This window comes from Danio rerio, chromosome 11 (assembly GCF_049306965.1).
Source record: "Danio rerio strain Tuebingen ecotype United States chromosome 11, GRCz12tu, whole genome shotgun sequence".
Lineage (NCBI taxonomy): Eukaryota > Metazoa > Chordata > Actinopteri > Cypriniformes > Danionidae > Danio > Danio rerio.
Genome location: NC_133186.1, coordinates 29,271,777 through 29,297,748, shown reverse-complemented (window position 1 = coordinate 29,297,748; position 25,972 = coordinate 29,271,777). Strand labels below are relative to the sequence as shown.

Below are 25,972 nucleotides of genomic sequence, written 5' to 3'. Positions count from 1 at the left end.
GCCCAATGCTTAACCCCCAACCTAGAATACCAGAACATACACTATAGACAATTTAGCTTACCTAATTCACCTATAGTGCATGTTTTTGGACTTGTGGCAGAAACCAGAGCACCCGAAGGAAACCCACACCAACACAAGGAGAACATACTCCACACAGAAATGCCAACTGACCCAGCTGGGGTTTGAACCAGTGACCTTTTTGCTGTGAGGGGACAGTGCTACCCACTGCGCCACCCCAATTCACTACTAATATATTACTAAATACTTAAAAATTACATCAAACTAGGGAAAAAAATTGGTCAAAATGATCATGTACATACAAACCATCTACCAACCACAACGTCCAGATGCTACATCAATGTTTGAGCCTAATTATAATTAAATTGAAAGCAATGGATCACTTCATTTTAAAGGAAGTAAAAGGATACACTTATGCTGCCTTTAAAATTCTATCAGACCAAGGTATCTCAATAAATAGTTGGTGGAATTGGTCAAAAGTAATGAAACTGGTCCAAAAACAAAAAATAAGTAATGAAACTGGTCCAAAAAAAAAAAAAAAAGCACATTAACACACAGATTAGCAACCAACGACAACTTGTCAGTTGTCATATTTATTCAGGTCTTTCAGTTGTCAGATTGTGGCTGTGGCATGATCGATTATTTTTACTTCCTCATGCTGCCAGTGAAGTCTGCCTTTTTTCTGCTTTTGGACGAAGCCAAATGTTCATTTTACATTGGCTAAACAAATCCTTTAGCTTCTTTTACAAACTCAGAGAATACAAGACTGTCCTCCACACATTCTTGAGCTCAGCTCGCTTACTATAATTTCAGTAAAAGTTCCTCCAGAGAGTTCATTTACAAGGTTAAACTGCTTCACACAGAGGTAAACAGGCCTCTGAGAGGAGAGTTCAAGAGAGATTGCAGATCGTATGTTTCCAAGCCTGAATCCAATTCAGCAACTGTATCTAATAAAGCTGAAGCCAATGGAATATTAAAGTTTGCACGCACGCGCACACACACACACACACACACACACACACACACACACACACACACACACAAACACACGTTTGTGATCAGTATATTCTATGTTGACTCAAACTATTGATTAATGCTAATTTTTTATTTTTCTAAGCTTTTTGTGACTTGACAGTGTAAATGTACTTTTGGGGGTAAGCTCTTAAAGGGATGGTTCACACAAACATTAAAATTTAATCACTCTTTACCTATTCTTAAGTAGTTAAAAACCCTTTTGAGTTTCTTTATTCTGTTGAACACAAAAGATGATTTGAAGCAAAGCTGAAAACTAGTAATCATTGACATCCATAAAAGTAAAAAAAAAAAAAACAATATTAAAAAAGTCAACGGTTTCCATTTTTCATCATATTTTATAATCAACAAAAAAAGTCAAACAGGTTTGGAAACAAGTAAAGAGTGAGTATATTATGACAAGATTTTCAGTTTAGGCTGAACTCTTTAATCCAATTTAGTATGCATCTAATCTCCAATTAATTAATCGATTCAAATCAATTGACAAGCCTTATTAAAATGAATCAATAAATGGAAAGTCCACAATTCCATTTGGAACTAGGCCTGCACAATTCATCAATTTTAAAGCGAAATCACAATTTGAAAATGTACAATTTTTAAAGCGCAAAAGCTGTGATTATTTCATTTAATACTATGACGAGGGAGGTGAGCGTGAGAAAATAACTTGATCCAACTAATTTACTTTAAAAGCAGACAACTGTTACAGCAGAAACCACAAGCCACTGTTTCACTGCTATGAAGATGAAAGGAAAGTTGTGAACTCATCTTTGCTCTCACTGTGTGTGTGTCTGGACCTTTGACCAGTTTGCATGAGGTAACGTTTCCTCACCTCCCTTGTCTGTTACAAGGATCCAAACACAAGAGTGTTAACGCTGATTTATACTTCTGCATCCAGCGTACCAGATGCTCCGGCGCAGCCTGCGTGTGGACACATAGCCCTCGTGCGTCACGCCGATCACTTGACGCAGAGGTATAAACCAGGCTTTACTCTGCAGCGCAAGTTTTTTACACCACATCTATCATGAATCAGCTGTAATAACCATGCATTACAGATTATTATAGATTATTAGTTACTACTACAGTAACCACGGTCGTATTACCAACACAATCCCACGGCAATTTGTAACTTTTTGATTTAGTGGCTAATTCGTATGAATTCGTACGCTATAATTCGTACAATTTAGTACGATTTGCTCATCACTCAATGACGGTTGGGGATAGGGGTGGGGTTGAGTGCCAAGCCTCCTTTTTAAAATTAGCCACTAAACTGACAAAACGTAAAATACTTACGTTTCTTGTGAGATCAGGCTGGTATATCTGTATCTGCGTCACTCATCGGTGAATAACGCCAGAGCAGCGCTGACCTTTAGAGCCAATCGCAGACCTTTCTGTTGAGTGCGGGAACACAATGACCAATCACAGGTGTCTAAGAACTTGCTAAAAATGCTCAAGAAGCAAGTAGGATAATTATTACATTTATTTATTTGCTATAAATGCTCATGTTGTTCTGTGCATGTACTTAAGATTGTTTGGAACATTCAAAACAGTGTTTTCTTTGAGCCGGTAAAATTAATGGTACAGTTCATTTGTCTAACTGATTGTATTAAATAACAAAATTGCATTACAAAATAATATATAAATATGAATGTATTTATAAATACATTCAATATATAGAAATTCTTGTGCTGTAAAGCAGCACAAGAAAATCATGTCAATGGAAAGCATGTATGGAAAGCACTGTCAATGCACTGTGAATGTAATGAAATGTAACACAATCTAAATGTAAAGGTTTTAAAGGTTGCATTTAACTATATATAAGATTTTATATATAATTTATTTTGTTGAATTTAAAAATACTGTAGTTATTTTCTTAATTTGTCATGACAACTAAACTTTATTGGGAAAATATGGTTTTAAATAAACAGAAGCATATAGCATAACATGCTTGGTCTTTTTTTTGGTGCTGTTAAAACCACCACATCCAACCTGCAGCTCTTTTATGAAATTAAAGTAAAACATTTTAAATTGCAAATCACAATTTTGATCAGATAAATTGCAATTAGATTTTTTTTTTCCAAATCATGCAGCCCTACTTGGAACCCAAAATAAAATATTTACAACCCGACAACACGTTTTTCGCTTAACAGCACTTAGAAATAATCTCAAGAATTCATATGTCCCCATAGCTATGCCTAAATGAGTCGAGAAAGACCACTCCAGCGTCTTTCCTCAAAGGAACGCCAAAGAAAGTCCTTAATCAGGCTGAAGAGTGAGGAACAAGGGAGCCATACTCATTACCTCAGACTATGTAAACAGGACACCGCAGCGGTTAATGAGAGCCTGTACAATGGTGTCTGAAAAAAGACATCTGGTCTGCTTTTTTACCTCTCAGACGGACAGCTAGCATGACGTCAGTGTGTGCTGGATGTTGAGTCACTGACACCTCCTAAAATAACTCAGTAGAAGGTGGAGTAAGGGAGGGACGTATGTACGTATGGTTGGCATAACGGAAAGCTCAAAACATTTGGTGTAGTTGTTGGCTTGTTCACTTTTTTCCTACACCCCATGATGCTTTGAGTTAATCATGGGAGTCAGTTCAGTTAAACAGTAACCAATCAGAAAAGTGTTTTAAAAGGTACAACGAGGTGACATTTATTCTCCTCACAGTTCAATCATTAAATATTAAAAGGCAGCTTATTAGAACTAACCCTGAACACTTGAAACAGGTCTTCTCGGAGCAATATTATGGACGCATATTAAATATTTCTATACTGTAGGGTAAACAAAGATAAAATAATCTGGAGGAACAAAAACAAAACTCTGCTTATGGCTATTCGGATATGCTCGTGATACTACAGTATTGTCACATTAAAGGAATATTTTACCCAAGAATGAAAATTGCCCCATAATTTTATGTCATATGCATTTTGATGAAAAAGAGGTCATCATATTATTCCAGTAGATCTAAAACCATTACATATTTAGCCTTAAATGTTATGTGCAGTGTGCGAATTATACATTGATGATTGAGGGGTAGTAGTAGTTTGGTAATACATGCTTCAGTGAATCAAATTTATGAATGTATTTAAATTACATCCAATTACATCAATTACATGCAGATATAAACACCTATTTAATATGACTTGTGTTTTGTGAATACTTAAGATGCTCTAGAACTGCCCATTTCAGACTGTTAAATGACATTTTTCCTAGCATTGATTGGCCGGATAATGCATTCACGATGGTATGAACTGTTATAGAGGGATCAAATGTATATTTATGATATACATTTTAAATAGTTAAAATTTAAGATATAGATCACATATCAAAGAAAACTATTTCTTACTACTAACAGGCTGACCCATACATCTTGTTTTGATGTCTTTCAGGGGGATCAAGCATTAATTAGAGGGGTCAACCACCCCAAACCCCCCTTGTTATTTGCACCTTGGTTATGTGTGTAGTACCATTAGCACTCTCACAAAATTTCGTTATGCATCATATGATGAATTTGTCAGTGGCTCATAGTTAGCATTCGGCAGCTTACAGAAGTCTGACAGGAGTTTGACTTTTAAATGTTAAATATTTTTGTTACAAAATGTATGCACATTTTTTTTGATGAGAGATGGATGCACTTTTGGAAGTTTTAAAATAAAAGCCCCTATCCAACATCATTATACAGCATTAAAGAGCAGGAAAGATAACATTTTAATTCTACTCCTACTGTATTCTTCTGACAGAACCCTGCACAGTACAGAAAGTATTCAGACTCCCATGCATTTTTTCACTCTTTCTTATATTGCAGCCATTTGCAAAAATCATTTAAGTTCATTTTCTCCTCATTAGTGTACACACAGCACCCAATATTGACAGAACAACACACAACTGGTGAGATGTCTGCAAATTTAATAGAAAAACAAAAACTGAAATATCACATGTTCCTCCTAAATATTCAAACCCTTTGCTTAGTATTTAGTAGAAGCACCCTTTTGATCTAATACAGCCATGGGTCTTTTTGAGAAAGATCAACAAGTTTTTCACACCTGGATATGGGGATCCTCTGCCATTCCTCCTAGCAGATCCTCTCCAGTTTTGTCATGTATGCTGGTTGCTGGACAGCTATTTTTTAGGTCTTTCCTCAGATGCTCAATTGGGTTTAAGTCAGGGCTCTGGCTGGGCCATTCAAGAACAGTCACGTTGTTGTGAAGCCACTCCATTATTGAATCTTTTCCATGATTGCAACCAGTCGTCCTGTCCTTGCAGCTGAAAAACACCCCAGTGGCATGATCCTGCCACCACGTTTCATTGTTGAGACATTATTGGATAGGTGATGAGCAGTGCCTAGCTTTCTCCACACATACCGCTTAGAATTAATTAAGGCCAAAATCTTAGTCTCATCAGACCAGAGAATCTTATTTCTTACCATCTTGGAGTCCTTCAGTTGTTTTTAGTAAACTCCATGCAGACTTTCATGTGTCTTGCAGTGAGGAGGGACCTGACCAGTATTGAAACCATCAAGACCAGCAAACCAGCATCAAAGCACACCTTACCATTATATGCTTTTTTTATCAGAGAACAAAGTTATATACATCAAGAATGGCTGGAAGTTAAGTAAATTGAGGTTTTTTTTTTTTTTTTTTTTTTTTTTTGGGTGTACTGTTACTTTCATGACAAATAAAAATAAAGCACAAAACCAAACATACCTCACACTCAGTTTTCACTTATTTAAAATGATTTGCTTCAGTTCCCCAAACCGGACGTAGTTTAAACATGTTTTCTATAGGGGAGAAAAGTAAAAAAGAATAGTTGAATAAAAATTCACCTTTAGAGAGAATATGCACGTCTTGAGCATCAGGCTCAGCTGCCACTCACAATGCCAAGGTCAAGGGTTTGATTCCCTGGGAACACACGTTCTGAAACGTCAGTATAAACAGATGATATCTGCTTTTGCACTGCAAAACAAACAAAACAACAAACAGAGCGAAAGCAGAGATGATGAATAATCCAGCACATTTGTCCTGCCGCTCAGCACGCTCTTTCAACATTAATCTTCTCCAGTTGTGGCGAGGCTTTCGAACAATAAACCGGCAGGTGTTTTCGAGATGTCACGCTGATGGAAAGAAAAGTCGTATAAATCACATAAAGTGCTAACAGATATGGTACACAATAAACAGGAGGTCTTCGGTAATTGCATTGTTAGATTTGATTTATTTTCTCGGTCTTAAATGGAAATGGTATTAAATTAAAAAAAAGTGCCATGTGTACAGAAAAGAACAAGACGTGAAAACATTTGGCACATTTGTTATATGTTAACAAAGCACCATCTGTGTAGTTTTGTGTATAAACGTACAGTATGTTACCCAAGTGATGAAGTACTTCTATACATTAAACAGGTGACATGATACAGATAAATAAGAGAGTTACATTTCATAACAAAAATTATTCATAAAATGAGTGTTTCATGAAGTGGCACAAATTAGGGATGCACTGATACTGAAATTGTGGACGCTATTGGTAATTATTTATGTTTTAGAAGCTAATATATAGGCCAATAAACATAAATATAGATTTTTATTAAGCCTGATTACAAAATCAAAAGGTAAAATTTTCTCCTCCTAGCACTCATTTCTTTAGATACATGCAAGAAGCCTTGTTAAAAATTCATATCCAGATTTTCCAAACCTTCCATTAAAATCTCAATTTTTTGAAGTACCCTTAGATGAAAAAGGTATTCTGTCCATGTTATACAGTTTGATATCCACTTTCTCTACTACCCCTCTTTTCTTTATTAAACAACAGTGGAAATCAGAGCTTAATCTTACATTATAGGATGAGACGTGGGACCACATTTTGTCCTGCATTCATACCTCCTCTATCTATGGACGACATTGCCTTATCCAATTAAAATTTGCTCATCGAATATACTGGACAAAAGTGAGGTTGGCAAAAGTAACTCAAGACTTGTTATCAAGCACCTGCAGACTTAATACACATATTTTGGCTTTGTCCATCAATCACTTCTTGTTAGCTATCAATTTTTAAGTGTTTTTTTCTTCTGTGACAAAGATGCACAATGATCTGTGTCCTCTTATTGCACTTTTTGGACTTTCTCTAAATATAGCCGGAGTATCGAGCTGTATTGCAAACGCCCTTGCATTTTTGACACCGTTATCAAGACCGTATATTCTTTTATTAGGGAAACAAAGATTTCTGTAACACTTTATTTTGATGGTCTATTTGAGTATTTGTAGACTGTCTGCTTAATATCTGTTGATATGCTTTCAACAAACATTTAACTGATTATATGAAACTTTGCAAGTACAAGTCAACTTACACTAACCCTAACCCCAACCCTAACCTCAACCTAACAGTCTACTTATAATCTATTGAGGATTAGTTAGCATGTAGATACAATGTAGATTAAATTCAACAAAAGGACCATCAAAATAAAGTGTAACCAAGAATTTCGCTGAGTTTTGACAACTGGTTGAGAGATACAATGAGCTTCATTAATTTGGGAAAACTCAGGTTTACAATAAACGGCAATACTATAGGGCTTTTTCTGAAACATGGGACCAATTTAGGATTTTCTTTTCTGAGCATGTCAGTATCTCTACAAACTGTAGAGAATCTTAAATTTTAGAGCCTTTCAATTGCAAAGCAAATGTAATAAAGTAATTTGTATAAATACTTGAGGAATAATGTAATATTGGGTTATCAAGGTATACGTGTATTTTGTGCAGGTTTTTTATTATTTTATTTATTGATTTTTTAAACAAATTATATATATATATATATATATATATATATATATATATATATATATATATATATATATATATATATATATATATATATATATATTGTATTATATTTATTTATTTTTATTTACTATTTTTTCTTTTCTCTCATGGATAAATGTAACTTCAACTTGTTTAGAGGGTAGGGGTGGAAATGATACTTTTTTTAAATTTCTCTTTAAAATGACATTGTTATAACTTTAAAAGTTTAATAAACATATAAAAAGGCTTGATTTTATTTTGAAATCTTAAAAATTACTTTAAATAGATATCCAGATGTGAAGGTTATTTATAAACTAATTTCAAGAGGATCACGTGCTTATGATTGCTTGTGGCTGGTCCCGCATTATAAAATGAATGATTCACCAATCAGATGATTCCTAAGCCACTATAAATAACTTACGTTCCATACATCCATCTTTGTTTTGAAGGATGCCCCCTTCCACCCCTACTTCTCCTCCTTTCCTATATGGGTGGCACAGTGGCCCAGTGGTTAGCACTGTTGCCTCACAGCAAGAATGTCACTGGTTCTAGTCCTTACCAAGCCAGCCAACATTTCTGTGTGGAGATTACATGTTCTCCCTGTGCTCACATGGGTTTCCCACTGGGTTCCCTGGTTTCCTTCCAATGTCCAAAAACATGCAGTTTTAGTTAATTGACCAATCTAAATCGCCACCATAAACATGCATCTAGTAAGTAGTTATCTCTTAAGAGCAACCTCTATCTGTTTATTAATCACTACAGGGGAGTTCTCAAGATCTACTTGAGCTCAAACTCCCCTCTCGCCTTGCAAACGGGAGGAAGCCCCGGGCTTGAGGATCTTATGAGCTCAGGGCTCTCTCCCGGGACAGCATGCCAAACGAGCCTTATAATCAATCATTAGCTAAGTGTTGAAAATAATTTTCACCAAACCCTTACACCTAGTAAAAATAATCCAAAATTAATCAGCTCAGAATTACAGTGGCAATAATTTACTTTTTTAAGTTGCTAAATATTTGATTGTGTCAAAACTGCCAACACACAAAAAGGTGCATTTATCAACCGATAACAATATTTCAAGAGTTCACACTTAGCTCATGATTTATACATAGCTTGTTTGGCATGCTGTCCCGGGAGAGAGCCCTGAGCTCAAGGGATCCTCGCGCTTAGGGCTCCCCCCTTTTGCAGGTCGAGTGGAGATTGAGCTCAGATCTATCTCAAACTCCCCCGCTGCTGAGGCCAAGGCGAACTTCCTGAGAGTAAGACACTATAAAAAAGGTTTAGGCTTATTTTATCTATAATATAGAGCACATTTGGATGGTGGGAGGAAACCAAGAAACCCGGGGGATACCCACGCAGACACGGGGAGAACATGCAAACTCCACACAGAAATACCAGATGGCTTAGCGAGGACCCAACACCAGTGGTATTCTTGCTGTGAGGCAACAGTGCTAGTCACTGAGCCACCGTGCCGCCCATTCTAGAAAAAGGAGGAAGAAGGGGAAGAGGGGGGTTTCTTCCAGACGAAGATAGTTGTAGAAAGGAAATGAGGATATATATAGTGATTTGGGATCCTTTGATTGGAGGATCATGATTAGCTAATGTGGATCAGCTGGGTCAATCATGAGCTCATGCTCCTCTCGAAATTAGTTTAAAATTAAACTTCACTTAAGTCAATATATGCAGTGCATCCCTAGCACAAATCAAAATAAATGAATAGTGTTCATACAGAAAATTATCTATTATTCAAATGTTACTACCCAAACCGAAATATTATCCACAAAATAAGCACATCTGACATCCCATTTAGATCTAAGTACATGAAAAACTCATCAGTAAGTCATTTGTTCGAGCAGGACCATGGTGGTCCTTTTCATGTATCCATTAAACTGCTGGCTAGAGCTAAAGGGTTCACGTCTTTCAAGTGACCTCCATACACATCTATTTGACGGCTTTCATTAAAGGGAAAAGAGAAAGGAAAGGGACGAAAAGAGCCCTACTACACTCATTAGTGTTCTTTACCAAGATCCCTCCAGCGCCCGAGTGCGATATCAGACTCATAACTTCAACCCAAGACCTAAAAAAGACATTCATAACTCTCAAATTTTGCCATTCCCAAAAGATAAAACACTTCAGTAATTGAATGCTTTGCTCTCTTGACTATTACAAGCTAATATTTGAAAAGTATGAGAGTTTTAATGCAAAGATATCATGATAAATAAGTAATCATATTATTTCAGTAGCTCTAAAACCATTATATGTTTATTTACTGTTAAAGGTTATGTGTTTTGTACCATTAGCACTCGACCCATGTCCCTCGCCACAAAAAAATAGTCTAGACAAATCTTGGCTGATGCAATTTTGCTAAGGTGGTCTGGATGCTCAAACAAACAGAGCTATGTTTTCATACTATTCTGTTCTCTAGGAGCAATTTAGTGGAGAAAAGTCTAAAAGGGCCACTAATGGCTCCCAGTAAATCTTTATTAGTCACCAGATGAATTGGGTTGGTGGTAAAGTTTCCACGACTTTCACACAATGTCGCTGAACAGCGCCAGGACAATTACCTTCTGCAACCTGAGGATAAGTGCCTTACACAAAGCTCATGACTAATATCTCGCTCCTTATGGAGATCGAACTAAAAGTCCCCTGAATAACAACCTTGAGCTTGAAATAAAACTTAATAAAAGGGATAAATTCACTTCCATCTGAAAAGTCTGCCATTTACTCAAGCTTTTGTTGCTTCAAAACCTTTTGCTCTGAATACAAAAGTAGTTAATTTGGACAATGTTCACACTGTTCGACACAATGAAAAGCGGTGAGGGGTTGAGATGATTAGATAAAAAAATGGAGAGGAAAATTTTTATTTTAAGGCTACACGGTGGCTCAAGTGGTTAGCACCGTTGCCTCACAGCAAGAAGGTTGCTGGTTCGAGCCTCGGCTGGGTCAGTTTGCGTTTCTGTGAGGAGCTTGCATGTTCTCTCAGTGTTCGCATGAGTTTCATCCAGGTGCTCTGCTTTCCTCCACAGTCCAAAGACATGCTCTATAGGTGATTTGGATAAGCTAAATTGGCCGTAGTGTATGTGTGTGAATGCAAAAGTGTTTCAAAGTGCTGGGCAGCAGAAGAAAAAGGCATCCGCGGCATAAAACATGCTGTATAAGTTGGGGTTTCATTCCGCTGTGGCAATCCCTGAATAATAACGAGACTAAGCCGAAGGAAAATGAATAAATGAATGAAAATTGTATTTTAATGTTTTAACATTTGCAAAACATTTGTAGTGCTCTGAGGAACTGTATTAACTGGTAAATCTTTTGTTATCCTTAAAGAAACTTTGAGCTCTTTTGCAGCAAATTTTAGCAATTATTTACATTTATTTATTTAGCAGATCTTTTTTTAGGGATTTGCAAATGTGTTTTTTTACGAAAAAACGTAATTTTGTAAGCTAAATCGTCCGTAGTGTTTGAAAAAGAATGAGAGTGTATGGGTGTTTCCCTGTGATGGGTTGCAGCTGGAAGGGCATCCGCTGCATAAAACATATGCTGGATAAGTTGGCGGTTCATTCCGCTGTGGCGACCCCGGATTAATAAAGGGACTAAGTTGAAAAGAAAATGAATGGATGTACAGTATGCTGTTTGAATTGTCTATTTGAGGCAATTACATGTGTTCCAATGGGAGTAATAAAAAGTCTATCCTTTATTTCTCAGGGGATTGGGGGTATGAGTTCGCCTAGGGTGCCATTTAAACTAGAACTGCCACTATGTCCATCTCATTTTTTTTTTTTTTTTAAACAGATCTGAAATGACATAAGACTAGATAAATACAAGATGGCAGGATTTTCACTTTGTATGAACTTCCTTAAAATAAACTCGAAAGCTTATAATGCCAGCATAGTGACAAACCCAATCATAAATCTGTCTTCGGTAATAAACTCCTTGAGCAAAAATAGTATCTTTCCACACCTGATGTCTAAAAATAAAAACCACATAAAACAAAAATACTGAGAATCTTGATTTCAAACCCGAATTTAATATCGAAAAAAAAAAAAAAAAGAAGGAAAAGAGTATCATCATCTCCTATTTATTCTCTAGATGACAGGAGGCATTTTCTTAAATTGAGGCAGACAAGATCACAGCTTTAGAACTGTCACTGGTAAGCAACTGCACTGTCTCTCAGACTCTCCAATGAAGAGTTTCATTTCCTAATAGAGAGAAGGCCGGCCTCGGCCTCAAGACATTTCAAAAAGCCTGCCAGGCGTAATATGATAGAAAGCACTCAGCCTGACAGTGGTCCACCTGCTGATGCACACAAATGAGAATTCCTGCACGCCGCTAAAACTGGTGGTCACAAAAACCACGTCTCTAAGAGCAACTTCCATTTAATGTCACAGAATAATTCCAGGCGTGAGAGCGGGTCTGAGCGACGAGGAATCCATAATGACTCCAAAATTGATTCATAATGCTGTAATTTAATATTGAATGAATCTAATTTAATGCTGGAGAGAGCTGCCACAAATCGCTCAATCAAATCTACTTGTGGTTTATGGTACGGTATATTATTTTGTGTGTTTGTGTGTCTTAAACTGGGGATGCCTTTACACTACACACGACAAATGACAGACTGGAAGTCATTCATTTCCAATGGAGAGTAGTCCAGGAGTTCTGCTCATCTCCGTATGCTGAAAATTCGGATCCGATTTGAGCTGCGGATGCATTAAAACATTTGAACTCCTGAGACTAGACTGTTTGCGACTGGCAGAACAAATGTGATGTATTCCAGTGCTTTCCAAGCGCATTCCAACAGTCATGTCTAAATGTTGTGTGCTGTGGAAAGGTGACTTAAGGCTGATTTAAACTTTTGTGTCGAGCGAACGATGTGACTCACGACGCCTGCCTTGGACTAAAGAGCATAGAATCACTAAGAGGCAAAACTCTGTTGCTATTTGAGAAAACAGTCGCTATACGCCGCTAGTGTCATGCAACGGCCATTTTGGAATGAACATTCAATTAGGACAACACGGATAACTAACATTAGACAAAATTAATCAAAATATTGAGTTAAATTTAAGTTAAAATATTATACTATATGCACACATTTATCCATATACACATATACGCAACTTGTGGTAACCTATATGATGAATTTATGTCAGAATTTAATCATTTTGGAGAAAGAGGCATTTTATGTACTAGGCGAGGTCCTGGAACAGATCGGGTTAACAGATCCGGCTTGTTACCCGAGGATGTAGAGGCATGTTTCAGCCAAAATTAAGCCCTGAATATAACATACAACTAATACTACAACAAATATGGTATGTTCAGTCAGTCGGTTATCAATGTCCCATTTTAAAAGTAATGTTAACATAATTTAACATGTCAGTATTCATTTTTATCATTCCAGTGCGTAAACTATTAGATTAAAGTAATTTCATCTAAACTTGACCGTTTCAAGAAAACAAGTATGGTAAAAATATATTTTTAAAAAGTCTGTAAAATATTAAAAGTGCTGATGATCACCAGTCTTGTGATAGTAAGTATTGTATTGTCATCTTTCAGGTTGTTTTTCAGTTTTAATGCGCTTTTTAATAAATAAAAAAACAAAGCAGCTTGTCATCGTGACAGCAATATGATCCAATTGACGGCTAATCGCTTTCACTGGGGGCTGTTTCAAAGGAACATTCTGCTGAGTGTCGCCTCTTGGTAATTCTAAACTCTTTGCTTGTGCCCAGTCATCCATTTATACTTCTGCGTGCTGTTTGCATTGCAATAACAATTCCAAAACTCTAGCTGGCAGTGGGTTTTTATGTTCCTCGGTGTCGAGTTTCTTCGTGGGTTTTTTGTTTTTGCTAAACCTAAGCTAAAACTTGCTCATTCAGAGTTAGGAACCGACAGACGATAACAACTAATCATAAGGTAAACAAAGGACTTGACACTTGTAAATACTCCACTGGGCTCGTGGCTCTCAGCACCGCCCGCACTAGTCACTGCTATCAATTCGACCAATCACAGAGCTTGCAGTTAGTCTGTAGTTCAATTTTTTTTAGAGTTGATGCGTCAGCGTCTGTGTCAGCCATGGTGAGGGCTATGTGGCCATGAAAGAAAAAGAAAATTCATACTACTGAATGGATTTGAAAAGAAGGATATTCAATGATGACAGATTTTCTTATGGAAAAATGGATAAACTATTAAAGAGACGCTAAGTGCAAAAAATAAAAAATAAATAAAAAAAACATTCAAATTTAAGATTTTTCCTAATCTTTATCCTTAAAAATCACAAGGAATGACTTAAATCTGAAGTCAATATCCCTCAAATTCTCAATCAGTGAGTACAGTACCTAGTAAAAAAGGTTTGGCTAAATAGTTCACACAACAATAAAGATTCCAATCTATAGAATCTTCTTCCTTCTGTGAAACGTAAAATGAGAACTATTGTTTCATCTTTATCCATCTTTTTTAATAGTTTCATACTACTGAATGGGTTTGAAACGAAGGTGATTTAATGATGATTTTTTATGGGTAAACTATTCCCTCTCAAGATGTTATGTGCAAAAAAGCATTCAAATGGAAGATATTCCTAACCTTTAACAAAAGATCACAAAGAATGACTTATAAATACAAAAAAAGTTTCAAAATCCTGAGTCAACCTCAATCCAAACCACAAGATCATCCCTGACCAGAACCTTTAATATTAGTTCTAAATGTTTGTATTAGGTAGATTAACAGCTTGTTTGACACACTTAAAGAAGTTCCAGATTAGGAGCATTTAAATGGCAGCAAGCGTAGCCCCTGATGACACAGATTTACTCATCATAAGTGACACGTGTGAGGGTCCCGCAACATCTAGAGCCTCTTCACCAATCAAACCCTGTCTGTGGAGATTGAGGATGGAGTCAGCGATGATACGGGCCGTTTTCTTCTGGTAGCCTCCTGACGTCACCATTAGGATGGGGATTCCTCGCCTCCGGGCCGCCCTGAAGATGATCTCATCCCTCTTTATGATACCCTGCGAGAGTGAGAGAAGGAGAGGTGAGTACTTTAGCAAAGGAATTAATATGGCTTCATATGTAAGACATTTCAGCAAATTTAAAAGTTAAAAGACCACTTAAAATATATTTTACTAGATTTATTAGAAACGGGTTAGAGTTAAATGTTTCTGTATTTGCTTTCTTGCAAATTTAAAACAAAAACATTGTCATTTAGATTTTTATTTTTTCTGAAAATAACAATTTTGTCACAAATTTAGCTTTTCACTTGTAGTAATTAAAAAAATCAATGTTATTCCAGTAAAAAATTATTTTATAATTCTTATGAAGTTAAAACTGCTGGTACTGTGCTGTTTAAAAAAAAAATAAAAATTATATATATATATATATATATATATATATATATATATATATATATATATATATATATATATATATATATATATATATATATATATATATATATATATATATATACATATATATCCAATGAACAGATCTTTCCTTGTTTTTATATGTATATATGTATAAACATGTCTGAAAACAACAAAATACATTTTTATTATTTTATTTAATATTTTTTTAAAGGAGGAAGGAGAGGTGAGTTACACAAATGGCAAAGATATTATTTAATAAATTGGTCCAATCTATTTTTGGTCTGCTTTTGGTACTTCATTAACTCTGATATAAAAATTCCATCATTTTCACTAATGCTCACATCATTCTAAACTTATTCATTCATTCATTTTCTTGTCGGCTTAGTCCCTTTATTAATCCGGGGTCGCCACAGCGGAATGAACCGCCAACTAATCCAGCAAGTTTTTACGCAGCGGATGCCCTTCCAGCCACAACCCATCTCTGAGAAACATTCTAAACTCTTCTGTTCATAAGTCTTTTGTTCTTCTTTAAACACAAATGAAAATATTTGTAATAATGTGAGAGATTTGTGTCCCTCAATTGAGCCTCTGTTTGTTTCCATTAATTAAATAGTAGATATATGTATGTAAAAATCATAATCAGTTTTGTAATTGTGTCATTTCAGAAAACTTAGATAAAACTGCTTGTTTCAGTTGGATTTATTGTTTGGTCCTTTTATTAACATTTTGAGTAGAGAGGGAGGAGACTTTATATTCAATGAAAATATCTTTCTTTGTGTTTAAAAGATGAACTAAACTAATACAAATAATAAATCAAAAAAATGTAATAGAATACAACTAAATAAAAACAAATTACACAAAATTAAAAACAAATTAAAACAAAATAAATATCTGTAAAAATATTGTTTTTACAAAACAAAAAAACTAAACAAAAAACAAAAACATAAAAAACAAACAAACAAAAAACTAAACAAAAACATAAAAAAACAAAAAACTAAACAAGAAACAAAACAAAAACCAAACTAAACAAAAAACTACAAAACTACAAAACAAAACACAAAAAACAAAAACAAAAACAAAGCAAAGCAAAGCAAAGCAAAGCAAAGCAAAGCAAAGCAAAGCAAAGCAAAGCAAAGCAAAGCAAAGCAAAGCAAAGCAAAGCAAAGCAAAAACAAAACAAAACAAAACAAAACAAAACAAAACAAAAAACTAATCACAAAACAACAAAACAAAAAAACAAACCAGACCAAAAACAAAACACAAAAACAACACCAAAAAACTAATCACAAAACAACAAAACAAAAAACCAAACCAGACCAAAAACAAAACAAAACAAAACAAAAACACTTCTGAAGCAGGTCTAAATTGATTGAACCGACACAGGCTTTTATAGGCCAGGCTAAAAAGTCTTGCCGACTTGAAGCAGTGTATCTTAGATCTGATATAATGTCTGAAAGGAAGGAAGAGTGACAGCTGTACCTGTGGGGAAATAGCCAGGCCCCCGAGAGGATCTCCATCAAGGATGTCTGTTCCTGCGTTGTATATGATAATGTCAGGCCGTGCTTCATTCAGTGCCCCTTCTGAATGGAGATCCACCTTCTGTAGATATTCACTGTCTTCGGTTCCCCAGTCCAGCTCCACTTTCCGTTTAATCGCCCCTGTCAGAAAGGAAGACCAAATAGGGATTTCATTGCCTTAAAGGATTAATTCACCCGAAAATGAAAATCTGTCGTCATTTACTTTCATGCTGTTTCAAGCCCCTAAGACTTTTGTTCATTTCCAGAACACAAATGAAGACATTTTAATGAAACCTGAGAGATTTCTGCCCCTCCTTATTAAAATGCTTTAAAACGTGTTGAAAACAACCTAAAAGTAAACCATATGACTCTGGTGGTTTAATCCCGGTCTTGCACAGTAATGTGAATGCTTTATATGTGCTGAAAAAGAAGAAAGTTTTCAAATATTCAATATCTTTATCCAAAAATATTTAACATTTAATCATGTTGTATACACAGTGTACACACTTCTACTACTCTGGAATTGCACATTTGTAAATCATTTTGAAAGATACACCAATACCCCAATTCAACTGTAAATTGGGCTTATCATGATACATTTTTAAACCATATCAATAGATTGTTTTCACATGACAACATTGATGACAACACTGACGATACTGTAGCATAGTAAAATGATAAACTGTAATAAATACTGTAACGCTACTGTAAACTGTGGTGCATTGTCATTATTGCATAGGAAACTGAAGCCTATTAAATAATTTGTTCATTACTAAAGTTGTGTTGTACCACAGCAACAATGTAATTACTACGATAGGTTTATTGGTGTAATTATCTATAGTGTGCTTCCAAACACTGTAGTATTTACTTTAGGATTTTTCATGTAATATAATTATACAGTATATACTGCATCCATGACAGGCAAATATATTTTAGTATATATACTCAGTATGAAACTTCAGTAGAACCTCTTCATGACTTAAGGATCATGCCCAACATATGAGGTTATTTTCTATTTGTATCTTCTTTGAAATATGGTATAAATCGGAGAAATTTGAACTTTCCTCTATGTCTCCCATTCAGTTTTTTGCCCTCTATCTGATTTTTGCACGTCACCAGAACCACGTGATTGAAAACAACATATACTTATCACAATAAATGTCACATAAAATAAGTAGTTTAAAGACATACTTAGCTTTTTGTCACATATTCTTTTATGTTATATTACTCCTTTTTTAAAATGATCAATATTTTGACCTTAAAAAAAAAACTTTTCACTTTTTATTTTATAGGCTACAGAACAAACCTCGGTTTTTCAACAACCTCTGCTGAATTGCAAAATCAAAAATCACACTTGCCTTTTAATTGCACTTTATACAGAATCTAACTATATAACTAATAAAATATGATGCACTGTCATCATGGCAAAGACAAAACAAATAAGTTATTATTATTATTTATAAGTAAAAATTAGTGTTAAACAGCACTTGGAAAATATTTGTCAAACAACTTAAAGGTTCATGAAATCCCTCTTCTTTCGGTTCAAGTTTACATCAGAATTTTCACAAAAAATGCTCCAAGATGGGCGTGAAGTGCTGCAAGCAGAGGAAGGAGTGTGCATGACTGGCAGAGTAGGGGGAAAAAGAGGGGAGCAAACAACTGCTGTCAGTTGCCACACAAAATGAGACACAAACAGTGTAGAGATTCATGATTTTATAGTTTACAAAGTTAAAACCCAAAGAAATAAACAGTCATTTAATGCCATGCTACATTTGTTATTCGTAATTTCATATACACAACCACGATTTGTTATATCATCAGAAATATAATCATGTAAACAGTATAAATGAGGAGGACTTCTCTCCTACTCAATCCCAGGGTCTGAATGCAGACATAGTGGATAGCAGTGCAGCAGGTCTCCTGTCTATTTCAACTATTAGCCCTGCCGGTAATCTGGAGGATTTTAAACATACAGTAGGCGAACACAACAGCTTGGATATAGGCAATGTGTCTGAATGGGAATGAACTCAACTGATAAAAGACAAAAAAGGCTGCCATTCTACAATTCTCATACAGCTCTCCCTACAAAAATGCTTGCTGCAAACCAACAGCTTTGCTGTATCGGCTCTGACAGAATTGCGGGGAAAAAACATGCAATAAACCCCAGTTTTGTTCCAGTACCAAAATTTATTTTAAACCTGGACGACAGAATAAGCCGACAAATCATCCAGTTTTCTTCACAATTAAAGCTGACAGGTGCTAATGTTGTCTTAACTGATACTCAACACAAACAAATCTGTAAAAAAAAAAAAAAAAAATTCCAGGGTGTCTTGAACCTTTAAGAATTTACAGGAGGGCTGACCATTTTGTGTAACCCCCACACAATGCCATGGGTACTGATTACTACAGTAAATTCATAGTAAATCCATAGAATAGCCTTCTACAGTAAAATAGCAGCCAGGCTATTTGCAAACGTAGCTAAACTCTTTAAAAGAGTGAGAAGATGATGACAAATTGTTCAGTTTGGGCCAGTAGTAACTTTAAATGTTACCTATTTTCAGGGAAGAAAATACACAAATAAAAATAATAATATAGAACATTTCCTTCCAAAAGTGATTTTTCTTACTAAATTTGCAGGGTTTATACCTGAGATGAAGTAACTATTTCATTTTAGAAAGGGGTAAAAACTAATGTGATGTGCTTTTTCCCCATTTATTTAAGCCTGGATTAAAGGCAAATAGAGCACAATACCCTTTCCTTCTCTGAGGCTTTTAAGGCCTAATTAGTCTCCTTTACCGGCAGATGAGAGGACGGCGGATACACAAAGTAAGAAAACGGAGGTGCTTTCTTTTTGAACATACTGAGAAGTCACAGAGGAAAAATGGCTTAGAAAGAAACTAATGAAACATTTGAAGGAAAAACAAACGTCCTTAAAAAAAAAAAAAAACTTATCATGGAAAGCCAGGACATTTTTTCAATGGATCAACAGAAAATATAAGTCAAAATATACATAAAAACCCTCGAGTTTAGCTGGTTATAGTATGTAAATGCTTTAATGAAATCATCTCAGGTCTGACAAGTTGCGCGCACTGAAGCTTAACAGAGCAGCGTTATTTCTGTCAGTCCTGCTCAAATGTTTGACAGAGCGAGTTAGAGGAGTGCGATAACGGATGCGTTAATTGACTAAGATTATAATGTGAGCGTATCAGTGGCAGCTGAAGCGTGTTGTCAGTCATTCCTTCTGTTTCTCTGATTTCCAGCATAGCAATCACAATATTTCTTGGAGGAAATACAGTTCATGCAATCAAAGCCGAAAAAGAGGATCAATCACCATTCAGTTTGTAAATATGAAAATGGCATCTGACATCAGGACTGTATTCTCTTCCTGCCTATTCTGTCTTATATTTAATATAAAGTTGAAGTCTAAATTATTAGCCCCCTGTATATCTATATTTTTCAACATCTGTTTAACAGAGAGATTTTTTCAACACATTTATAATCATAATAGTTTTAATAACTCATTTCTAATAACTGATTTATTTTATCTTTGCCATGATGACAGTGAATAATATTTTACTAGGTATTTTTCAAGACACGTCTATACAGCTTAAAGTGACATTTAAAGGCTTAACTATAGGTTAATTAGGTTAACTAGGCAGGTTAGGGTAATTAGGCAAATTATTGTACAACGATGGTATGTTATGTGAACTAATAAAAAAAATATTGCTTAAGAGGGCTAATATTTTCACCTTAAAATGGTTTTTAAAAAATTAAAACTGCTTTCATTTTATTCTAGCTGAAATAAGACTTTCTCCAGAAGAAAAAAAATATTATAGGTAATACTGTGAAAAATTCCTTGCTCTGTTAAATATATTAGGAAATATTTGAAAAAGAAAAAAATCACAGGAGGGCAAATAATTTTGACTTCAACAGTATGCACATGTGTGTGTGTGTGTGTGTGTGTGTGTGTGTGTATGTGTGGAGATTCGACAGATCAATTGCAATTGCAGATTTTCCTGAATTTACAAATTTGAAACTATTTACAATAAGAAAGCAGTTATTTACAATTTTAATACATATTTAACAATTAATTTTTTTACATTTAATAAATGCTGCTTTTAATAAACAGAATAATTTTCTTAAAAAAAAAACAACATAAAATGAAAAACCGACCCCAAACTTTTGACCGTTAGTGTGTGTGTGTGTGTGTGTGTATATACTGTATATATATATATATATACATATACACACACACACATATATATATATATACATATACACACACACACATATATATATATATATATATATATATATATATATATATATATATATATATATATATATATATATATATATATATATATATATATATAAAATGTATATCTGTAATTTAATGGTAATTTGTAGTATGTATACCTGTAACTTTATAGTATTTCATAATTCATGTTTGTTTTTGTGTCGTTTTCTGATTTATTTATGCTTTTGAATTGCATTACGGGAACTTGATATTTTCTCCAACAACTTTCCTTACAAAAACTTTAAAAAGGTAATTTTTAATCGACCTTTCAAATAGTTTGAAGTGATACTTTATATTGTCTGGGTAGGAAAGTGTAAATAATGGTACAAAAACCAGGTAATAAACGGCCAGTACATTTTTCTGAATTTTTACAGACATAATTCTATAAATATACAATTTTTTTTTTTTAAATATATATTGTTTTTAAACTACTACATGTCAACAAAAGTCATTCTGTTAAACTGCGCAGCTGAATTTATATCATCAAAAGTTGATAAACTTTTTTGGGACATGAAGGTCCCAAAATAAAATTCATAATTGTAAATAAATATAAAACACCCGTACAAACAAAAATACACAACCTTTTTTTTTTTTTTGCATTTTACAGTATACACAGACACACGCATACACACACACTGCAAACTGCACTGGCATCCTTACAGTTTTATTAGGGTAGCAAAACGCTGCCCTCTGTAGGAGAGCAAATGCATTGTTTTAATCACAAAATTGCGTTCATCTCTCTCGAGATCACAATTTCATTATTTATGTGTATGCCAATGTATCAGTGTGTAGATATAAGCCAATAAAGAACAGGTCTGCTTTAAATTAGTCAGATATCCATGATCCATGAAGTGCTTGAGTTTCTCATATCACTGTAGGACAGGATATCTTTACATAATCAGGATCACTTCAGATCCCCATTTACACAGTCAAATGCACATTCACTCACTCTTTGCATATCCATCTCCTGGATAGATGTGGCGATTATAGACATCCATTATGTAAACGCGTCTGTCTTCCAGGAAATCCCGCTCGTGGCCGTTTCCCTGCAATATGCAGCAAACAGGAGATAAAAGTTCACATTACAGGAATTACTGTACTAATAACTATAACTGATAAGAGTATTAATGATATACGACTAAAACTGCTGGTGTTTTCAAAAGCTACACTACGATATAGAAGCTACTCTAGTGGATAGCGATTAGCTTATCTCTAAAATATTATGGATTTTATACATTTTCGGCAATTCAGACAAACGTTAAACCGGGGGTGAAATTACTATATCAAACATTTCAGAACATTTAATGAATTATGTGAATGTATAAAATGTAGAAATAAACAAAAATATTCAAAATAACTGCTTGCTCATTGCCACAACAGGTATATGCTATGTCATACACTCACCAGACACTTTATTAGGTACATCTTACTTGTACCAGGTTGGACCCCCTTTTGCCTTCAGAACCGCCTAAGTTCTTTTTGGCATAGATTCAACATGGTACTGGAAATATTCCTGAGATTTTGGTTCATATTGACATGAGAGCATCACGCAGTTGCTGCAGATTTTTCGGCTGCACATTCATAATGCGAATCTCCCGTTCCACCATATCCCAAAGGTACTCTACTGGATTGAGTTCTGGTGACTGTAAAGGATCTTTGAGTACAGTGAAGTCATTTTCATGTTTAAGAAACCAGTCTGAAATGATTCACGCTTTATAACATGGCACAATGTCCTGCTGGAAATAGCCATTAAAAGATGGGTACACTGTAGTCATAAAGGGGATGGACATGGTCAGCTACAATACTCGGGTAGGCTGTGGCATTGACAAGATGCTCATTTGGTACTACTGGGCCCAAAGTGTGCCAAGAAAATATTCCCCACACCATTACACCAACACCTCCAGCCTGAACCATTAATACAAGGCAGGATGGATCCATGCTTTCATGCTGATGCTAAATTCTGACCCTACCATCTAAATGTAGCAGCAGAAATTGAGACTCATCAGACCGGGTAACATTTTTCCAATCTTCTGTTGTTTACCAATTTTGGTGAGCTTGTGTGAATTGCAGCCTCAGTTTCCTGTTTTTAGCTCACAGGAGTGGCACCCGGTGTGGTCTTCTGCTGCTGTAGCCCATACGCCTCAAGGTTTGATGTGTTGTGCATTCAGAGATGCTCTTCTGCATACCTTGGTTGTAATGAGTGGTCAGTTGAGTTACTATTGCCTTTCTATCAGTTCGAACCAGCATTCTCCTCTGACCTCTGGCATCAACAAGGCATTTGCGTCTACAAAATTGCCACTCACTGGATATTTTTTCTTTTTTAGACCATTCTGTGTAAACCTTAGAGATGGTTGTGCGTGTAAATCCCAGTTTATCAGTAGTTTCTGAAAAACTCAGACCAGCCCATAGGCACCAACAACCATGCCACATTCCAAGTCACTTAAATCACCTTTCTTTCCCATTCTGATGCTCGGTTTGAACTGCAGCAGATCATCTTGACCTGCCATGTGATTGACGTTAACGAGCATTGGACAGCTGTACCTAATAAAGTGGCCAGTGAGTGTATTATATTGATTATTATATTTTATTATATTATACTTATATTATAAGACAGTACAATTTGAAACTACTACAACTAAAAATTATAATAAGCAAAAAAAGAGACAGAAAACATTTTTACAAATTTATTATTAACATTAAATATGAATAAAATAGCTATTAAACAACATAAGTAGCAGTTTAAGTAGAGGTATAAATAAATAAATAAATATTAAAAAAAACAATTAAGGCAAAGTAATAATGTAGACGTAAAAAGTTAAGTTTTATGTATTTTTACCATAACTGACAAAAACAAAACAATAAACCTGACGATAAAAATATTTTTGCAGTGTATCATTACTCTGCCAAAAATATCTCCAACAACACCAGTGCCAAAAAAATACAAATCATAAAAATGTGCATTTTATGCCTACTTCATTTCCCAAACTCGTTCTCTTTGTGTCTTCTCCCTAAAAATTCAAAGCCGTCAACAATAATTATTAAAATGCAGTCTATAATGCCTGCCAAAATGTGAGTGCAACTGCTCTTCCTTCAAAAACAGAGCATCATACCGACAGAGAGAGAAGCAGAGCTGAGTTTTCCTCTTTGTCAGAGATGCTAAATGTTGATCTTCTTGTTGTGACGACGTAACATTTCCATCGCTCTTCATTCTGTCCTCCTCATCCGTCACGTACAGCGTCTGGCTATTGTCACTTTTAATTTAAAACTGCTGCAAGGCCCAACAACTCATGTGTACGACAACAACCTCTTATTCCAAAACAGCCCTGTCCTTTAGCCAATTACCAGACTATGAAGTGTGCGTTTGGGACACGTTCACTTTCTCCTGTCTGCACCATCTGCGCACTCAAGCAAAACCTTGCTGAGGGCGAAGAGAAATCTGTGTAGCAATTTTGAGCCGGTGCTCTGAAATCTAACAGGCAGCTTGCATTAATAATGTATAGGGGAGTGATTACTGAAGACTGAGCAGGCCTGTAGTTGCAATGATGTTGTCTGGTAGAGGTGAACTGATATTGTATGCTAATATTTTCTAATGGCGTTAATATGTGGAGAGGATGGAAGATTTAATTATATTTCTTCTATGTCCACATTCTATAAGAATACATTTAAATCAAATTTTGAAATGTTGCTTAAGTCAAAATTATTAGCCTATAACCTATAATGTTTTTATTTACGGTCAATATATATATATATATATATATATATATATATATATATATATATATATATATATATATATATATATATATATATATATATATATATATGTGTGTGTGTGTGTGTGTGTGTGTGTGTGTGTGTGTGTGTGTGTGTGTGTGTTTGTATACAGGACAACCACTGTTATTCAATTTGCCCAATTAAACTAACTTGCCTAATTAACATAGTTAATTATTTAAATTGCACTTTAAGCTGAATACTAGTACCTTGAAAAATATCTAGTATTGTATGTATATGTACAATCACCAGCCACTTTATTAGGTACATCTGCCCAACTGCTTGTTAATGTAAAAATTTCTAATCAGCCAATCATATGGCAACAACTCAATGCATTTAGGCATGTAGACTTGGTCAAGATGATTTGTTGCAGTTCAAACCGAGCATCAGAATGGAAAAGAAAGATGATTTAAGTGACTTTGAACGTGGCATTGTTGTTGGTGCTAAACAGGCTGATCTGAGTATTTCAGAAACTGCTGATAAACTGGAGTTTTCTCATACAACCAACTCTAGGGTTTACAGAGAATGGTCAGAAAAAGAGAAAATATCCAATGAGCAGTTGTTCTGTAGCCGCAAATACCTTGTTGATGCAAGAGGTCAGAGGAGAATGGCCAGACTGGTTTGAGCTATTAGAAAGGCAACAGTAACTCAAATAACCACTAATTACAACCGAGGTATGCAGAAGAGCATCTTTGAGCAACCTTGAGGCGGATGGGCTACAGCAGCAGAAGACCACACCGGGTGCCACTCCTGACAGCTAAAAACAGAAAACTAGGGCTACAATTCACACAAGCTCACCAAAACTGGGCAATGGAAGATTGTAAAAAGTGTTGCCTGGTATGATGAGTCTCAATTTCTGCTGCAACATTCAGATGGGAGGGTCAGAATTTGGCATCAACAACATGAAAGCATGAATCCATCCTGTCTTGTATTAATGATTCAGGCTGGTGGTGGTGGTGGTGTAATGGTGTGGGGAATATTTTCTTGGGGACACTTTGGGCCCATTAGTACTAATTGAGCATAGCGTCAATGCCACAACCTACCTCAGTATTGTTGCTGACCATGTCCATCCCTTTATGACAACAGTGTACTCATCTCCTAATGGCTACTTCCAGCAGAATAACGAACCATGTCATAAAGCATTTCAGACTGGTTTCTTGAACATGACAATGAGTTCACTGTACTCAAAAAAACCTCCACA

General features: G+C 35.3%; 1 protein-coding gene and 1 long non-coding RNA gene across 9 annotated transcripts in view; both read right to left on the bottom strand.

Moving 5' to 3' along the window:
* Positions 1-3,124: 3,124 nt before the first annotated feature.
* On the bottom strand, positions 3,125-7,744 carry LOC141376615 (uncharacterized). The gene is made up of 3 exons (XR_012387187.1): positions 5,873-7,744; positions 5,474-5,545; positions 3,125-5,339 (listed from the first exon to the last, which is right to left on the bottom strand). It is a non-coding gene; the product is annotated as an uncharacterized lncRNA (long non-coding RNA).
* A 3,631-nt stretch (positions 7,745-11,375) lies between these two features.
* Positions 11,376-25,972, bottom strand: part of hdac11 (histone deacetylase 11) — a 56,268-nt gene continuing 41,671 nt past the window's right edge. For 3 of the 8 annotated variants that reach the window (XM_021479591.3, XM_073915756.1, XM_073915757.1), the window contains 3 exons: positions 21,950-22,046; positions 16,663-16,841; positions 11,376-14,826 (listed from right to left, as the gene is read on the bottom strand). In XM_021479591.3, coding sequence (XP_021335266.2) covers positions 14,587-14,826; positions 16,663-16,841; positions 21,950-22,046 — 516 coding nt within the window. In that variant the 3' untranslated portion in view covers positions 11,376-14,586. 8 annotated transcript variants of the gene reach the window in all.